General features: G+C 42.0%; 2 protein-coding genes across 14 annotated transcripts in view; both read left to right on the forward strand.

The window, feature by feature from the left end:
- The window catches only part of dlg5a (discs, large homolog 5a (Drosophila)), a 31768-nt gene extending 26791 nt beyond the window's left edge, over nt 1–4977 (forward strand). For both annotated transcript variants that reach the window (XM_026354042.1, XM_026354043.1), the window contains exons 26-33: nt 400–548; nt 1282–1452; nt 1739–1929; nt 2050–2193; nt 2325–2452; nt 2701–2810; nt 3412–3521; nt 3605–4977. In XM_026354042.1, the coding sequence (XP_026209827.1) occupies nt 400–548; nt 1282–1452; nt 1739–1929; nt 2050–2193; nt 2325–2452; nt 2701–2810; nt 3412–3521; nt 3605–3708 (1107 nt within the window). In that variant the 3' untranslated portion in view covers nt 3709–4977. The remainder of the gene's footprint in view (nt 1–399; nt 549–1281; nt 1453–1738; nt 1930–2049; nt 2194–2324; nt 2453–2700; nt 2811–3411; nt 3522–3604) is intronic.
- A 3958-nt stretch (nt 4978–8935) lies between these two features.
- The window catches only part of kcnma1a (potassium large conductance calcium-activated channel, subfamily M, alpha member 1a), a 114598-nt gene continuing 109017 nt past the window's right edge, over nt 8936–14516 (forward strand). For 9 of the 12 annotated variants that reach the window (XM_026354047.1, XM_026354046.1, XM_026354045.1 and 6 more), the window contains exon 1: nt 8936–9242. In XM_026354047.1, the coding sequence (XP_026209832.1) occupies nt 8952–9242 (291 nt within the window). In that variant the 5' untranslated portion in view covers nt 8936–8951. The remainder of the gene's footprint in view (nt 9243–14516) is intronic. The other 3 variants (XM_026354053.1, XM_026354054.1, XM_026354055.1) reach the window with 1 other exon arrangement.

The raw sequence follows: 14516 nt of genomic DNA on the forward strand, positions 1-14516 counted from the left end.
TTTATTATCTAGGACCTAAATAATGCACTGAACTTATTATGCTATGTATGTTGTTAACAGTAAAGAGATATAGATGCAATACCATTGATCTAAGAGCAGCAAACTCATAATAGACCATTCCTAGCACGAAACAACACATAGGGCCTGCTCTTTGCATGCCATGCAGCTGCAACAGTCTGTTTTTTAATCTCCTATCCTGTTTGTTTTCCATCATGCAAATCAGTACTACAACACGTTAATACAGCCGCAAGCTTGGAGCAAATATAGCTGTGCAGCTATTAGAAGTGGCACAGGCATAACAAACGATTTCACAGCATAATCGCTAAATTTATTCTTCAAGATACGAAGTTCACTTGACCCCAGTTTTTCCCCATTCTCTCTTCACCTCCTGTCTTGCAGTATAACTCGGTGAATATGAAGAATAAGACAGCAGAAGAGGTGTATGTTGAGATGCTGAAGCCTGCGGAGACGGTCACGCTAAAGGTGCTCTATCGGCCTGATGACTTCAACATGCTCAAAGACGTTCCAGGAGATGGCTTTTATATTAGGTACACGCATATAGACACTCATTATAAATGTATGACGATCATTACTGGGCATTTATGTGTTTTGCTCTACAAAAAGAACCATACTAATGTGCCCCAGCAGCCTCGTCTCTGTCCATGTGCTATATATAAACAGTACACCATTGGAGCAGCCTTTGGATGAGCTGGAATCTTTCTCAATTATGTTCCAGATCCACTGAGTGACTACAACGACGCTAATCACACCACACATTTAGGTTATCTAATCTCCCTCTTCACTACACACTACACACTACACCCAACACCGCATCCATTGCTGTGTCTAGTATTTTCCAGGTCATTAGGAATACATTGTATATGAATGGAAAATGAAGCACTAAAATAGTCATGTTTTATTGTTGGCAGTCTGTCGGGGCCTGATGCCGCAGCTGCCGCAGTCACTTGTCATATAGGCAAGTGGGCTTGTGATGTCATCTGCAGTAAATATACTCAGGCTGCCTGACTGTTACAGATAGGCTGCTCAAGAATGACTTATGAAGCTCCAACAGGAGGCAAACAAGATGATAGATAAATTCTCTCTACCCATCCTTTCTTACTCTCTTTCTGCCTCTGACTCTTCTGGTTGTTCTTTTTTTCAGCTGTCGTGTCTGATCCCTCACCTCCTCCCCCCACTTTATTAACTTTATGCTCTTTCGCTCTCTCGCTCTGCCCCGCTCTTCATAACTCCCCATTTATCTTTGTCTCTTCCTCCCACCAGAGCACTTTACGATCGAGTGGGTGAGGCTGAGGGGGACCTCAGTTTTAAGAAGGATGACATCCTGTATGTGGACGAGTCTTTACCAAAGGGCAGCTTTGGGACCTGGATGGCCTGGCAGCTAGATGAGAACGCACAACAGATCCAGAGGGGACAGATCCCCAGCAAGTACATGTGGGTGGAGAATGTGGTGCTCACGAATACACACGCACACACACACAATCTTTGAGCTAGTGGATGGTTTGGAACAGCTGCGACAACAATCTGTGCCATACTGCTGCGATGTGGGAATAGCTTAATGACGCTTCTCTTCCATATGTATTTTGACTAAAATGTACCTACATGCTTTTAAAAACATAAACACAAGTCCCACTTTCACACAACGATGCAATTTGAGCTTTGTGGATCTTCTTCAGTAACATCTTTTTTGTGTGTGTGTGTGTGTGTGTGTGTGTTGTAGGATGGACCAAGAGTTTTACCGCAGACACAGTGTGACAGAAATAAAGGAAGACTCCAGTAAGACGCTCTCTGCAGGAGCCCGGAGATCTTTCTTCAGGAGGAAACAGAAACACAAACGCAGCAGCTCCAAAGACAGCAAGGAGATGGTGGCTCTCGACACCATCAGCACAGACTCCATCCCTTTCCTTGACGGTGAGAAGAAGGGTTTGAATATCTTTGACTGGAAAAAAAAAAAAAACTAAACAAAACACCAGACTTTAAAAACATTTACTGAAGAGGATGTTTGATTGACCGCTGTGTTCCTTGTGTTAGACTGTGTGAGCCTGGCGTACCAGCGGGTCCAGAAGGTGGAGTGCACTTCTCCCCGACCGGTACTTATCCTTGGGCCACTCACTGACCCTGTCAAGGAGATGCTGGTCAAAGAGACTCCTGGGAAGTTCTGTAGATGTGTACTGGGTGAGTTCACCTTATCCAGATGTCTAACAAACCAGAGGAAATGCATTTTTAATAACTCCATCTGTAACCAGATGTTACATACATACAGTACTTTGTCCAATTTTATCTGCTCTTTTCTGTCACGTCTGCAGAGGTAATGAAGGCATCCCAGCAGGCCATCGAGCGGGGTGTCAAAGACTGCCTCTTCATCGACTACAAGCGCAGGAGTGGTCATTTTGATGTGACGACTGTTGCCTCTATTAAGGAAATAACAGATAAGGTATTAGTCGGCGCTTTTTCTTCTCATCAGATTTTTATCACGGAAGATAAAGTGGCTTCTGTTTGTTTTTAATTTCAGCGTTTGCTCAAGATAAGATATCACTATTTCAGTGCTTTAATCTGCAATACTGATGCATGAAAAGCTTGTAAAGCAAATGTTAATCCTTGTCAAGGACTTGACTAATTCAAACATTATTTAAATGAGTTAATCTATTGAAATGATGTTCTGTTTTCTTTTTTTGGATGCAGGGCTGTCACTGTTTGCTCGACATTGCCCCACACGCCATTGAAAGGCTCCACGGCGTTCACATTTATCCAATTGTTGTCTTTGTCCGCTACAAAAATGCCAAGCAGATCAAGTAAGGAGCATTGTATTTTATAACACTAATTGAGACACGCAGATACCTTCCTTGATTGTTAGTATCTTGGAACCACAGACACACACACAGAAACTGAGTGCTGTGCAAAATGCTCGGCTAGTGTAGTTTAAAGTGCTGTGCCAAGGCGAGAAGTAGATTGGGAACTTCTGATACAGAACATTCGCACAGATGCAGGGTTAGTGTGTGTGTGTGTGTGTGGATGAATAGATGGATAGTTGGTGCAGGATAAGCCTCCATACTCTATCCCACCATGAACCCTGCGTCTGTTAAAGCACTGCACTCACTACACACACTTGGATTATCTCAAACAGCTGTTGAAACATGGCTGTTTTTCTTCTTCTTCTTCTTTTTCTTCTTTTTTACAATAGTGTGTCACATATACGTTCCTTCTTTGCTTGTACCATTACTTAAAATAACAGGAATTTAAAATTTAAGTAGATATTTTTATCTGTTTTTTATTAATTATCAGTACTGGAAGCTTTAAATTATTTACATTTTAAATACAGGCTATTATAATAAAAGGGACTGGTGTTAGATTTTATATGGCTGTGGTCTAACTTTTTTTGTGTCTGTGTCAAAGGGAGCAGAAAGATCCAATTTATCTGCGGGACAAAGTATCTCAAAAACATTCCAAGGAGCAATTTGAAGGTGCACAGAAGACAGAGCAAGAATACAGCAAATTCTTCACAGGTTTGTAGACAGACAACAAAATAATATCAAATAAAAAAAACAATAAATACAGTATAATACATCGTCCCCTTTTTGTTTTGCAGGTATTGTCCAAGGCGGCACCCTCCCTTACATTTGCACTCAGATCATGACTATAGTTGATCAGGAACAAAGTAAAGTCCTGTGGACTCCACTCGGCTGCCCCTAGAGGACACCAGCTGCCACTACAGCAAGCTGCAGCTTTCCCCAAACGCTACATAACCCTTTCACACTACACCAATAGGTACACAGTAGTCAGCTAGTAATGTAAATTATTGATATATATATATATTTTTTGTCTTTTGTTATGATTTATAAGCAGAGCCTCCTTTATTTCTGATGTACTCCGGAGCAGGATAGTAGCACTGGATCTTGACGTTGAAGTTCATTCAGTCTTCCCTAAAGGTTTCTGGTGGTGTATTTGTAATGCTGCATTGTAAGCGTCCGTTTATTGTCAGAAGATGAGTCTGATTATTGGTGTTCAATATTTGCTTGAATGCGTGTGACCCCCCCAACCCCCACCCCGTGAACACAAACCTCAACACTAATGAAGTTCATTCCCCTGATTCACTTGTGAACCAAATGACATTTGTGGTTTTCCTTACAATTATGCACCCATTTGACAATGACTGACAACTAATTGTGTGTTTGTTTGTTTCTTTTTTCTTTTTCTGGGTGTGTGTGTGTGAAAGAGAGAAAACACTATTGAGACTGATGTTCACAATTATAAAGACGATTTCAGTTACAGTTAAATCACAGTTGTTTGTTAGCGTGAATACGATGCTAAGAAATGGAATGCCAGGATCACACGTCACACTCCTTGTGGTGTTTCCTCCGAAAAGCACGAAAGCATCAAAACCTCTTGAAGTATGTAGCTGTGAACCTGACTGGCAGCAGTGACGGCCATGAAAACTCAAAATACGCTGATGTTTGCTCTATGCATTGTGTTTCTATAGCAGCTGGGTGTGTGGACAGTTTATGGGCCTTTCGGAAGTGCCTTCGCAGAAGAAGCCTGATCTGAAACCAGCCCCTGGTCACTTAACCAGAACGAAGGTTTTGAAATCAAAACTCAACGCATCATTTCACCCATCACTGGCTACGTGATTCGGAGGCTGATTTGAGACCAGTACAGTGTAGAGCGCGTGACAATGGTGAGGTTTTGAAGGTAGGCCGAAGCGGCGGCCAACGGGTTAACTCCTCAGAATGCACTCCAGGGCTAGACAGACCACTGTGTAACTATCATTCTATCTCTTTAACATATATTTAACAATAATATAGAGTATAACATATTACAGTATGCAGATACATCTATAAAAAAACAAATATATAAATATATATTACATGTATTTTTTAGTAGTTCATATGTCTAGGAACATCTGGCGGTGAAGTCATGTCTTAGCAAGTATTTGCATGTTTTTTTTTTTTTGTTTTTTTTTTTTTAAAGAATAACTTTTTTTTTATGTAGATGGTTGTCAGTCACTTATCGATGTACTCCTTAAAAGAGACACTATGAAGCAAAATTTGCAGGGTAATATCTTAAAGGATTTTCCTCTGATCTGTTTAAATGTTAGAGATTTTGCATTGTTATTTAATTGTTTTGTTTTTGTTTGTTTTGTTATTAAGGAGGCAAAAAATATTGACAGAAATATTCTGCCCTTCCTTGAAACCGTATCTTGTATCTTATTGTGCCAAAATCCACTAAGGCAACTTTATCCTTTTATTTCTGTTTTGCACTTGTTTATCTGTGAACCTTAAACATGTAACTGTTCCTAGGTTTCCAGTAGACTATTAATAGGTACTATTATTTCTACTGTATCTAAATCACATTTTATGTATCACATCAGTTCCTTACATTTCAATGATGGCCTTTTGTTCTTAATTAGAAAAACAAAGGATCACTACTTATTTGAATTATTAAAAAGGGATCTATTCTTGCACAGTTTTTCAAAGGAAAATTTGTCCACAAGTTTGACTATTGGGCTAAAAGAGTAAGCAGAAATAAACTGTAATCTTACTATTTTTCTGAGTAGATAGCATATGTTAGAGTGCGCAGGATGCAACCTGAAATGGTTTCATTTTTAGAAAGAGTCTAGATGCCAGGTACTGATTGAACTTTTCTTTTATTAAAAAAAGAATGTGATTTGTATGTTGAGACATTAACATGAGAATAAAGCTCATTTTATGTATCACAACATGGACTCACAACATGATTTTGCATCGTTCTATAAAAGTTGGGCGCCTCTATCTTCTGGTTGTTTCCTCTGAGCTCTGCAGGGTGACTAACCTCCAGCTACCTCTCATGTTCACTCCGAAAAAGAAGGAAACATCCCTTATTTAAAATATCTCGGTATCATATTCAGCGTTTCTACGACATTGCCTAATGCTTTTCAGAGAACATTGATCGCTAATGTCTTTATACTACATCTGATATAGGCTACTGTAGGTAGTGGTCTGTGGTGGAATGCCCCAATCCCCAATTCCTTATGTCCTCCAAGTCCCCTCTTTCCTGTTTTAGAAAAGGGTAGGGTCTCAAGCCCTCCTCCTGGAGTGCATTTCAAGACAGCTGCTGACAACTCAACTGAACTTGAGAAGTCTAAAGTCTGACAGCAAAGGATCTTTGTAGTCCACACCGGCAAGCCGTGGCCTTTCCCAGCTCGTGTCAGATCTTGTGGTCAGAGCTAGAAGCATATTTCTGTCTTTCCCATCTCCCTGATTCATGTCTCCCATAATTCATGAACATTTCCAGTTCGGCCTGTTCCTGCTGCTTCTCCACCACGTTAACTTCACCACATCAAAATTTGCCCTGTGAGATTATCACCTGGCTGCTCTGTTAATCTCCTTATCTGTCAAGACTGAGACCCTTCAGCAAAAAAGTTCTGCTGGCCTACAGGAGCCACTCCCCCAACAGCTGGTCCTTCACTGGAGATCATCAATCCAAGTCCCCTCTGCTCTGACCAGCAATAAAAAAACAAAACAAAACGAAAAACAGGAATATTTATCAAAGTAATGGTTATCCTGTTGTTTTCATCTACAAGTAGATGTGACAAGTTTATATGTAGCACAAGTGTATATGTAGCACAAATTATATGTAGATATATTTGGAATACTGTGTGAATGCACAACATAAATGATGAATGAAAGGCCTCTGTTAACCTACATGTGATTTACACCTCACCTGTTTCCTGAGTCATTTCAGAATATTCAGTATTAACAGAAAATCATAGTGGGGCTTTAGATAGCTTAGCTTTATTTATTCTGGACCAACATGACTGTGTTGTAGTGTATATTATATATTGGAATGAAGGTGGACAGGAGCAGGAGGACAGTAACGTCACGTCCAGCTTTACAAAACCTTTGATTGACCTGTCTGATCTTGAGGTTTTGCTACGGTGTCATTGTGAAGAAAATGAAGTAAAGTAACATTTACAACTTGACGCTTGAGCTTCTTCTTGTCCTGTTGCTTATTGTCGGTGAGTCACAACGTTTGCCTCCGCCGCATCTGTTTTACAACATGTGAACTCAAAACGCTTGCACAGGGGTTCATAACTCTGAACTTCTATAATTTACTGATAGTCTTGTCTTCAGTGTTTTACAGCTCAGATTCTGTTACAGCAGCTATTTCTGTAGCCTTTTCCCTGACAATAAATTACCATCGTAGAACATATATCTCTTCCTTAGCCATGTTTACTTTTCATATGATACAGGCTTGAGATCAAGTGTCATAATTTCACATTTCATGGGACATTTATTAGGTAGCGTATCAACTATAACGCAGAACAACATGATACACTAGTCTTAATCACGTTGTCCTCAGTTATAGTTGATACAGTGATTAACTTGTGTTAATTGTGTCACCTATATTTGAAAGTATATAGAATGCAGAGAGGATAGGATCCTTTAACTTATTTAGCTTTCAGCAAAGCACATGCAAGGACTTGACATACAGATTGTTGATAGTATATTACAAAAAAAAAAAAAAACTCCAAGAAGTCTGGAGCCTTGGCTGTGCACCTGCCCTATCTGGTGCACCAGGGGTCAGTGGTTATTCAGGGCCCCAAGCCAACTGTTTCCCCACATCCTTAGGTATGAGTGGCTATGAGGGGCCATAAACTAGTGCTGGTCATGCCTCACAGTCATCACCAATCCACACACACTGTTTTCGATGTGAGTGAAGGTGTCAACTTATTACAGTGATTGTTTGTGCGTGTGAGGCCTTTTGTTATGGTTATTGCTCATTTGAACATTTGAGTACAATATCCCCACAGGGCCAGAAAGCATTGTAGTCAATGATAAATAACCCGACTTTAATGTTGCGTTCACTGGCTTCAGTATAACATTCCTCTGGGGAGTCATCGTTGGAGCTGATGTTTATCCATCGAGCTATTATCCTCGAAGTGATCACTGATCGATACTGTTGCTTTTCCAAGCCTCTTCGTTTTGCGACGTGCGTCACTGGCGTGCATCAAAGAAGCAAAAGGGCGCATTTTGCAGCCCGACCTCTTTTCTACACACCCCAGCAGCAGCAGCAGCAGCAGCAGCGGCAGCGGCAGCATCGGGGACCGATGGGCGCTTTGAATGAACATCGCGGTGCTGCTGCAGCTCTGTGTCCATCTTTATTATTAGCGCTTCGCTCCGCCCTCCTACCTGTAAATCTCCCCGCTCTCCTCTGGAGCGGATCTGACAGGCGCTCTCAGCTGGCCGCTCCGTGCCACGGCTGCGGGACACCGAATGGAGACAGCGACGTCCACCCGGGCGCCGGCGCTTTTACGCAGAATTAACGACGCGAGCGGCCGCACGACTATGTAGTGTTCAGACCTTTTCCAGTACCAGAGGCAGCTGATGTGTCCCCGTGTGTTTGTCGTTTTTTTTTTTTTTTTTGTTTGGTTGCAAACCGTTCACAGTCGATTGACGCGTAAAGAAAAGTGAAATCGATTCTCCGCCTGCTGATCGACGGGATCCCTGAATGGAAGACGGATAGCGAGGTCGCGTCGCCGACAACAGGCTGTCACATTTTTTATTTTATTATATTTCTTTACTGCCGCCGTGTTTTCCCCATTAAACGAAATCTCATCGGCAGCCTCGACGGCTGCGATCGACGTCGTCCTCACCATGGCTTTTGGCGTGAAGGAGCCACAACAAACCCCCTCGGAGTGAGAAGCGCCCTCGAATTCGTCATATATGCGGATTTAAATGCGCCTCTCCAAGGGGCCACCGAGCCGCTATTTCGAGTCCAACGCTGTCACTCATAAACAATTCATAGGCTGCTGAAATACAGACAGAGACTCTGGTGGGTGAAAACACAATCTACACAGAAGAAGGGATCTTTTTTTTTTTTTTTTTTCTGTCTTTCCAGAGCAACATGGCTGGTGAGTGGGGCTGGGGACGCTGGCACAGGCTCTCCAAGGCTCCTAAATGCTAGCTGAGGCAGATGGCACGGTTCCCCATGGAAGCGACAGCTCTATGAGGACAAGCAATATCAACAACAATATCAATCCGGACTCTTCAATCTTAATATCCAAGATGGAAGACGTTGTTATCCCGTTCTCGTCCGAGGTGCCCTGCGACAATAATGGGCAGCGCATGTGGTGGGCATTCCTCGCCTCCTCCATGGTGACGTTTTTTGGGGGTCTCTTCATCATCCTCATTTGGAGGACCCTCAAATATCTGTGGACTGTTTGCTGCCATTGCAACATCAAAAACAAGGTACGGTTGCTGTTCACCCGACAGCCAATATGTTTTTAAAAATCATTCCCTGATTATTATTCACTGGACATGTTAATGTGACACTGGCCTGAGATTCTAGTCTGCAGTGGTCTCCATTGTGCACAAGGACGCGCAGCTGATTGAAAATGATGCTTTCCGCATCATCTACATCAAGTGCACCCACTAAACAGATATTAACTGTCCATTGCAGTGCCTCTCTCTTCTTTTTGTTTTGTTTTTTTTAATGAATGCATCCCTTGACTATGATTGTTATCCGTTGGCTGTGTTTACCAACTCCCACTCTTGAATGAAGGGGGTGGTGATGCATGACAGATATGGGTGGGATGAGAGAGAGAGAGAGAGCACAATCATTTTTGTATTTAATTTGCCTCAGCACCCAACACGGTTTACCTCATGCCACTCAACTCTTAGCTTCTTTGGGTAAATTAATAATTTCAGGGGTAATGATATTTAATTTCCAGCAACCCAACATATAACCTACACATTCCAGCAGTCAGACATAACGAAGTCCACTGGGACATCTCATGCAGATGCAATGACATCAAGTCTGTCCTTTCATTGTGGGCAAAATACAATCCCTGGAAATGTTTTCCCATAATGTTGATGCCTTTGGATTTTATGTTCTTCTAATCTTTACACTCAGTGGTGGCAGTAATGTGTTTATGCTGCACATGAAATGTCATTGTGGAGTGATGAAAGTCACCTGTCTGCAGGATTAATATAGAAATAGTACAACAAGGGTGACTGCCCATTACTTTGCTTGGAGTGACCAGCATTACAGATGAATCATGGCTGATTCACATGTGTATTAAAGCCTGCTTCATACGTGACTCACGCACTTGTGTGTAGTGCGAGTGGTCCCCGGCTGAAAAGAGGGTCAGTTGAAAGGTAGTGTTGCTCTCTAGTGTTTCCAAAACATGGTCTAATGTGTTTTTATTTCGTAGTGATTGCTTGGAATGAGGTGTTAAATACAAAAAGTTAATGGAGTGTCGATGATGCCAGCGTGTCTTCGTGGTTAAGTGCAAATGGGTTGATGAGAGGATGATGGACAGGAGAAAGATAGAGCGAGTGTGAGCGTCCTTATTCTTGTTTGGGTTGTGTCCAGTACAGATGGACGCGCTGTGTCCCCCTTGCTGCTCCTCTGTCATGTCCTTTCAGTGCCCTTGGCCCTTTTCTGCTTGTTTTTGTTTGGTACTGAGAGAAAGGGCATAGAGGGCATCCTCAACTGACAATAACACACAGCAAATATCCTTCACTGCTTTGCACCTCTGAATGTTCAGTTCGGTCTCTCGGTGCGTCTTTGTTATCATGTGTCCATTGTTACCTTGTGAAACGATCATGTGGTCATGTACAATAGCTCTTGGCAGTATGTAAATATTATTATTATTATGTATTGATATTGAGTTTAATCATATTGCGATGATATCATCATCACACCATATTTAAATCTAAATTAATGAGCATTTAAAAGGGTAAATTAAATCTAAGAAAATGAGTCAGGCTGTGTTGGAAGTATAACTTGCAGCTACACTGATGATCTTAAGTCCAGGCATAGCTTGAAATTTTCCATCCAGACTATAGTGCAAGCTACAAAAGAAATAAAATGACTTTGTAAAGCATAAAGTTGCTTTGCCTTGCCTACTGTATGTTAAGCTATCCCATCAAACAGCTTTTATTTACACTGATGTATAATTCTGCCCAGTATGTTGTTTAGGCTGTTAACTTGGCTCCTGTCATTTTATGATGCCCACAGACCAGAAATGGCACCAAACCATATGTCGTCCTTCATATTTCACACTGTTTTGCTAGGAAAGTGGTGAAAATAAACCATGCACATACAATGAGGTATCCATCTTGTGACTGCTGGTGGGTATCTGCTTGGTTCTCATCTCTCATAGATGAGGCGAAATGGAAACAGTGAAATCGTGTGTGCCTTCTCTGTGCCGTTTGGTTGTTCCGTGTGTGCAGAGGCAGAACCATCCCGTTAGGTGACTTTGGTAGGCTTGACACTTGGCTGCAGAGCGAAAAAGCTTGTTAGGAGTATTAAGAAGAGGAAACTGGATCTGTGTTCAGCTGACTGGTGCAGCCAGCTAGGTTGGCATGTGTCAGAAACTGGATGCACAGTGTGCATGGAATGCGGTGGGCTTTCTCTGGCGGTACTGGGAACCTGGAGTCAGAGGAAAGGAGATCGAGGTGGAAACTGCGCGAGGCACACGGCAGGAAGTGGAAATGGGGGGTGTGAGGGTGATGAAGGGTTTGTGAAAGGTGTTGCATTGCATAGTGTCCTCCTGCGCTCTGCCAGTGAAACACAGCTGCGTCCCAATTCTTCCAAATGGCCCTCCTCTATGGCAGGATTACAAGGGAGAGGTCAAGGGTCGTAGGGATCATACTGCGAGAAGGAAAGCAATAAGGGGATGCTACAAAAAAATATATTCAGTGCAACATGGAGTGTTTTTTAGTGTCCCCTTGAACATCTTTCAGGTACAGTGGAAAGAGGATGACAGAAGTTTGTGCACGTCCTAAAATTTCGACTTCCCGACCCTTTGACATCTGTCTTCTTCTGTCACATCTCTACCTCTCCTCTCTTCCTCATCGTTATTTGTGTCTGCAGTTTTAGAGAAAAGTATTAATGTTTTTTTGGCATCCCTTGGTGTCCTCTTTTTGCTCATGTTAGCATTAAAAGCAGCCACGATCCTACGGCAGGGGTGTGCAGATGCAGTCCGTCAGGGCCGCTGCCCTGCTTGTTTTGCCACAGTCTTTGATACCTGACTTACTGATTGCTGGGTTCAGGTGTATAGATTCATTCAGAAGTTGGGATATATATCCGTTCACTTCGTCTTCGTCGACTCCACCATCATCTAAGATGGTATCTTCCTGCTTCTGATTGACTGAACACACCTGATTGTGGTGGGTAGTGCAGGAATTTATGGCATCATGTATCTGCTGGGTCCTTCAGAGTGCACACACACCATTTTTAAACCACATGTCAACCACGTTAGTTATTCAGTTTCCTCCTACAAACACCACATTCTCAGGATGTTAGGCTTACCTGCGTGATTTCTTTTTACGCTGCAGTTTGAGACACACTTTCTGAATAAGGGGTTTCTCACTAATGGAAATACTCACTCAAGACAGTTCTTATGCGTAACCAACACAAATGTAAGTGCATCCACTCAGTGATACTGAAGTGTAGAAAATCACTTCCATGCTGCATGAATTGTGTATAAGACTGCACCAGTTTCTTTTCCCTGTGAGTTTTTTTTTTCTGTCCTGTGCTGTTTCACTGCTGTTATCTAATAGTTAAACTGTGTGATGCCACCTCCGGAGTTTGTGCATAGGGAGGAGAACTATAGAGGCTTTGAATTTGTGGCACCAATCTCTATTGAAACATGAATGAAACCGCATTTCTCTTGAGGAAATAGCACTGGAGTGAAATTGTTAATATGGTTTACTCTTATTGACAAACAGTGCAGAAATGATCCATGTCTCAAGCCACTGAGTCCTGTCACAAAGCGGTTAGGGTAGAGATGGTTAAGTCCTACGAGTACCTGGAGTGGTTACACATCAGCTGCAAAGTCGTGAGAACTGACGAAACACGCCGAGGTACTGCACAAGCAAAGGCAGAGTGGACTGTCATGTAATTTAAGCCAAGCACTGAGCTATACATTGCATCCATTTTTTTTTGATGAGATGTAAACAAAATGTGGCAAAAAAAATACACCTCCCACCTCACCTCAGTACAACAGCTGATGTAACTACTGTACTGAGCACCTCCAGCCTCCCCCTCATCCCCCTAAGGTAGAGCATGGAGTGTTTTATGCTCACTTTAGAGCCAACAGCCGTCAGAATCTGTCCAAACAGTGTAACAAGAGGGGCAATGGAGCAGTGTACATGCTCGGCGCTCGTACAATCTTCTCTAGAAACATAGCTTCCCTGTGTCCAGTTCTCGTTTAGATGACATCTTATTGCTTTTTTATGATTTCTACTTTCATATGTATGTTCTCTGAAGTTAAATTGGTATATACAGTGCTGTGCAACAATTAGAAATTTTTTTTACATATATATATATATATATATATATATATATATATATATATATATATATATATATAGAGAGAGAGACACACTTAATATTACAATTGCTATTTTCACTTTTATACTATCTATCCTTGTATTTTTTCATATTTGCTGCTGTACCAGTCCTATGTCCCCAACGCCATCGTGAATCAGCTGTTGTTGTCCTTATACAGCATTTCTTTGTTAAATGTGTTTTTTAAACCACAAGGAAAAATCCAATCTTATGTTTGGCCATCTAGTGAGATAGAGCAGCCTTGATGAATTTTAAATCATTACAATATATTTCCATAATTGAAGTTTGGTATTGATTTCTACGCCCCAAGGCTTGGCTTTCGCTACGGAGCAATTATTCAAACGAAGGCCACCTTAGTGTTTATGCGTCTTTTTTTTTTACATTCGCTACATTTATTTCATGTGATAAGGAAAATCCAAATCTTTGGCAGAGTAAAAGAAGTATGATAGGACACCCTTCACTATGCTTACCTTTAAGTGGAATGGATTGCGTAGGTGCCTGCAGAGAGGAACTGTTGTGAGCTTATGTATTCCCTTGTGCTTGGCAACGGACCAGAAGCATTTCGCCAAAGCAGCAGAGAGCACACACCCTGCCATCAGCTGTTGCTCTCACTAACCTCGACCCTAACTTGTCCCAACTCGGCCCACTTTTATCCCACCGTAGTTTATTGAAATCCAAAGCTATTCGTAGAAATTCAATGTGCAACACAAAAGACCCGATGAAATCAACATGAGTGGGCCGCAGAGACAGTTTGGTGTGCTGTGCACATACCTACGTCTGTATGTACCGCACTTAGCTTTTTGATGTCATCTCAGGAATGTGTGTGTAAGTGAACTATGTTCTTGTGGCCAGAGGATGAGTTGCATGTGTCTTGCCATGTGTTATTGACACTTCTTCAGAGCTTGTCGCAGGGTGAAGCATAACCCATTTTGACCACATCATGCATGTCTGTTCCCAGACTGTACTGATTAGATATCATCTACTAAACAGAGGAAAGCCGCGCTGTTTCTTGTCTCATGCTCTAAAGTGGAACGTGTGAGTCACAAGTTATTCCCCACTAGAGATCCATTTGTAGGTCCTAATCCCTAATATTCTGGGCCTGGTGTGATTGCCATCTAGGGACAACTGTACTGTGCCATGTTGATGTATGTTAATCCACAGAC

The sequence above is a fragment of the Anabas testudineus genome, chromosome 15, assembly GCF_900324465.2.
Source record: "Anabas testudineus chromosome 15, fAnaTes1.2, whole genome shotgun sequence".
NCBI lineage: Eukaryota > Metazoa > Chordata > Actinopteri > Anabantiformes > Anabantidae > Anabas > Anabas testudineus.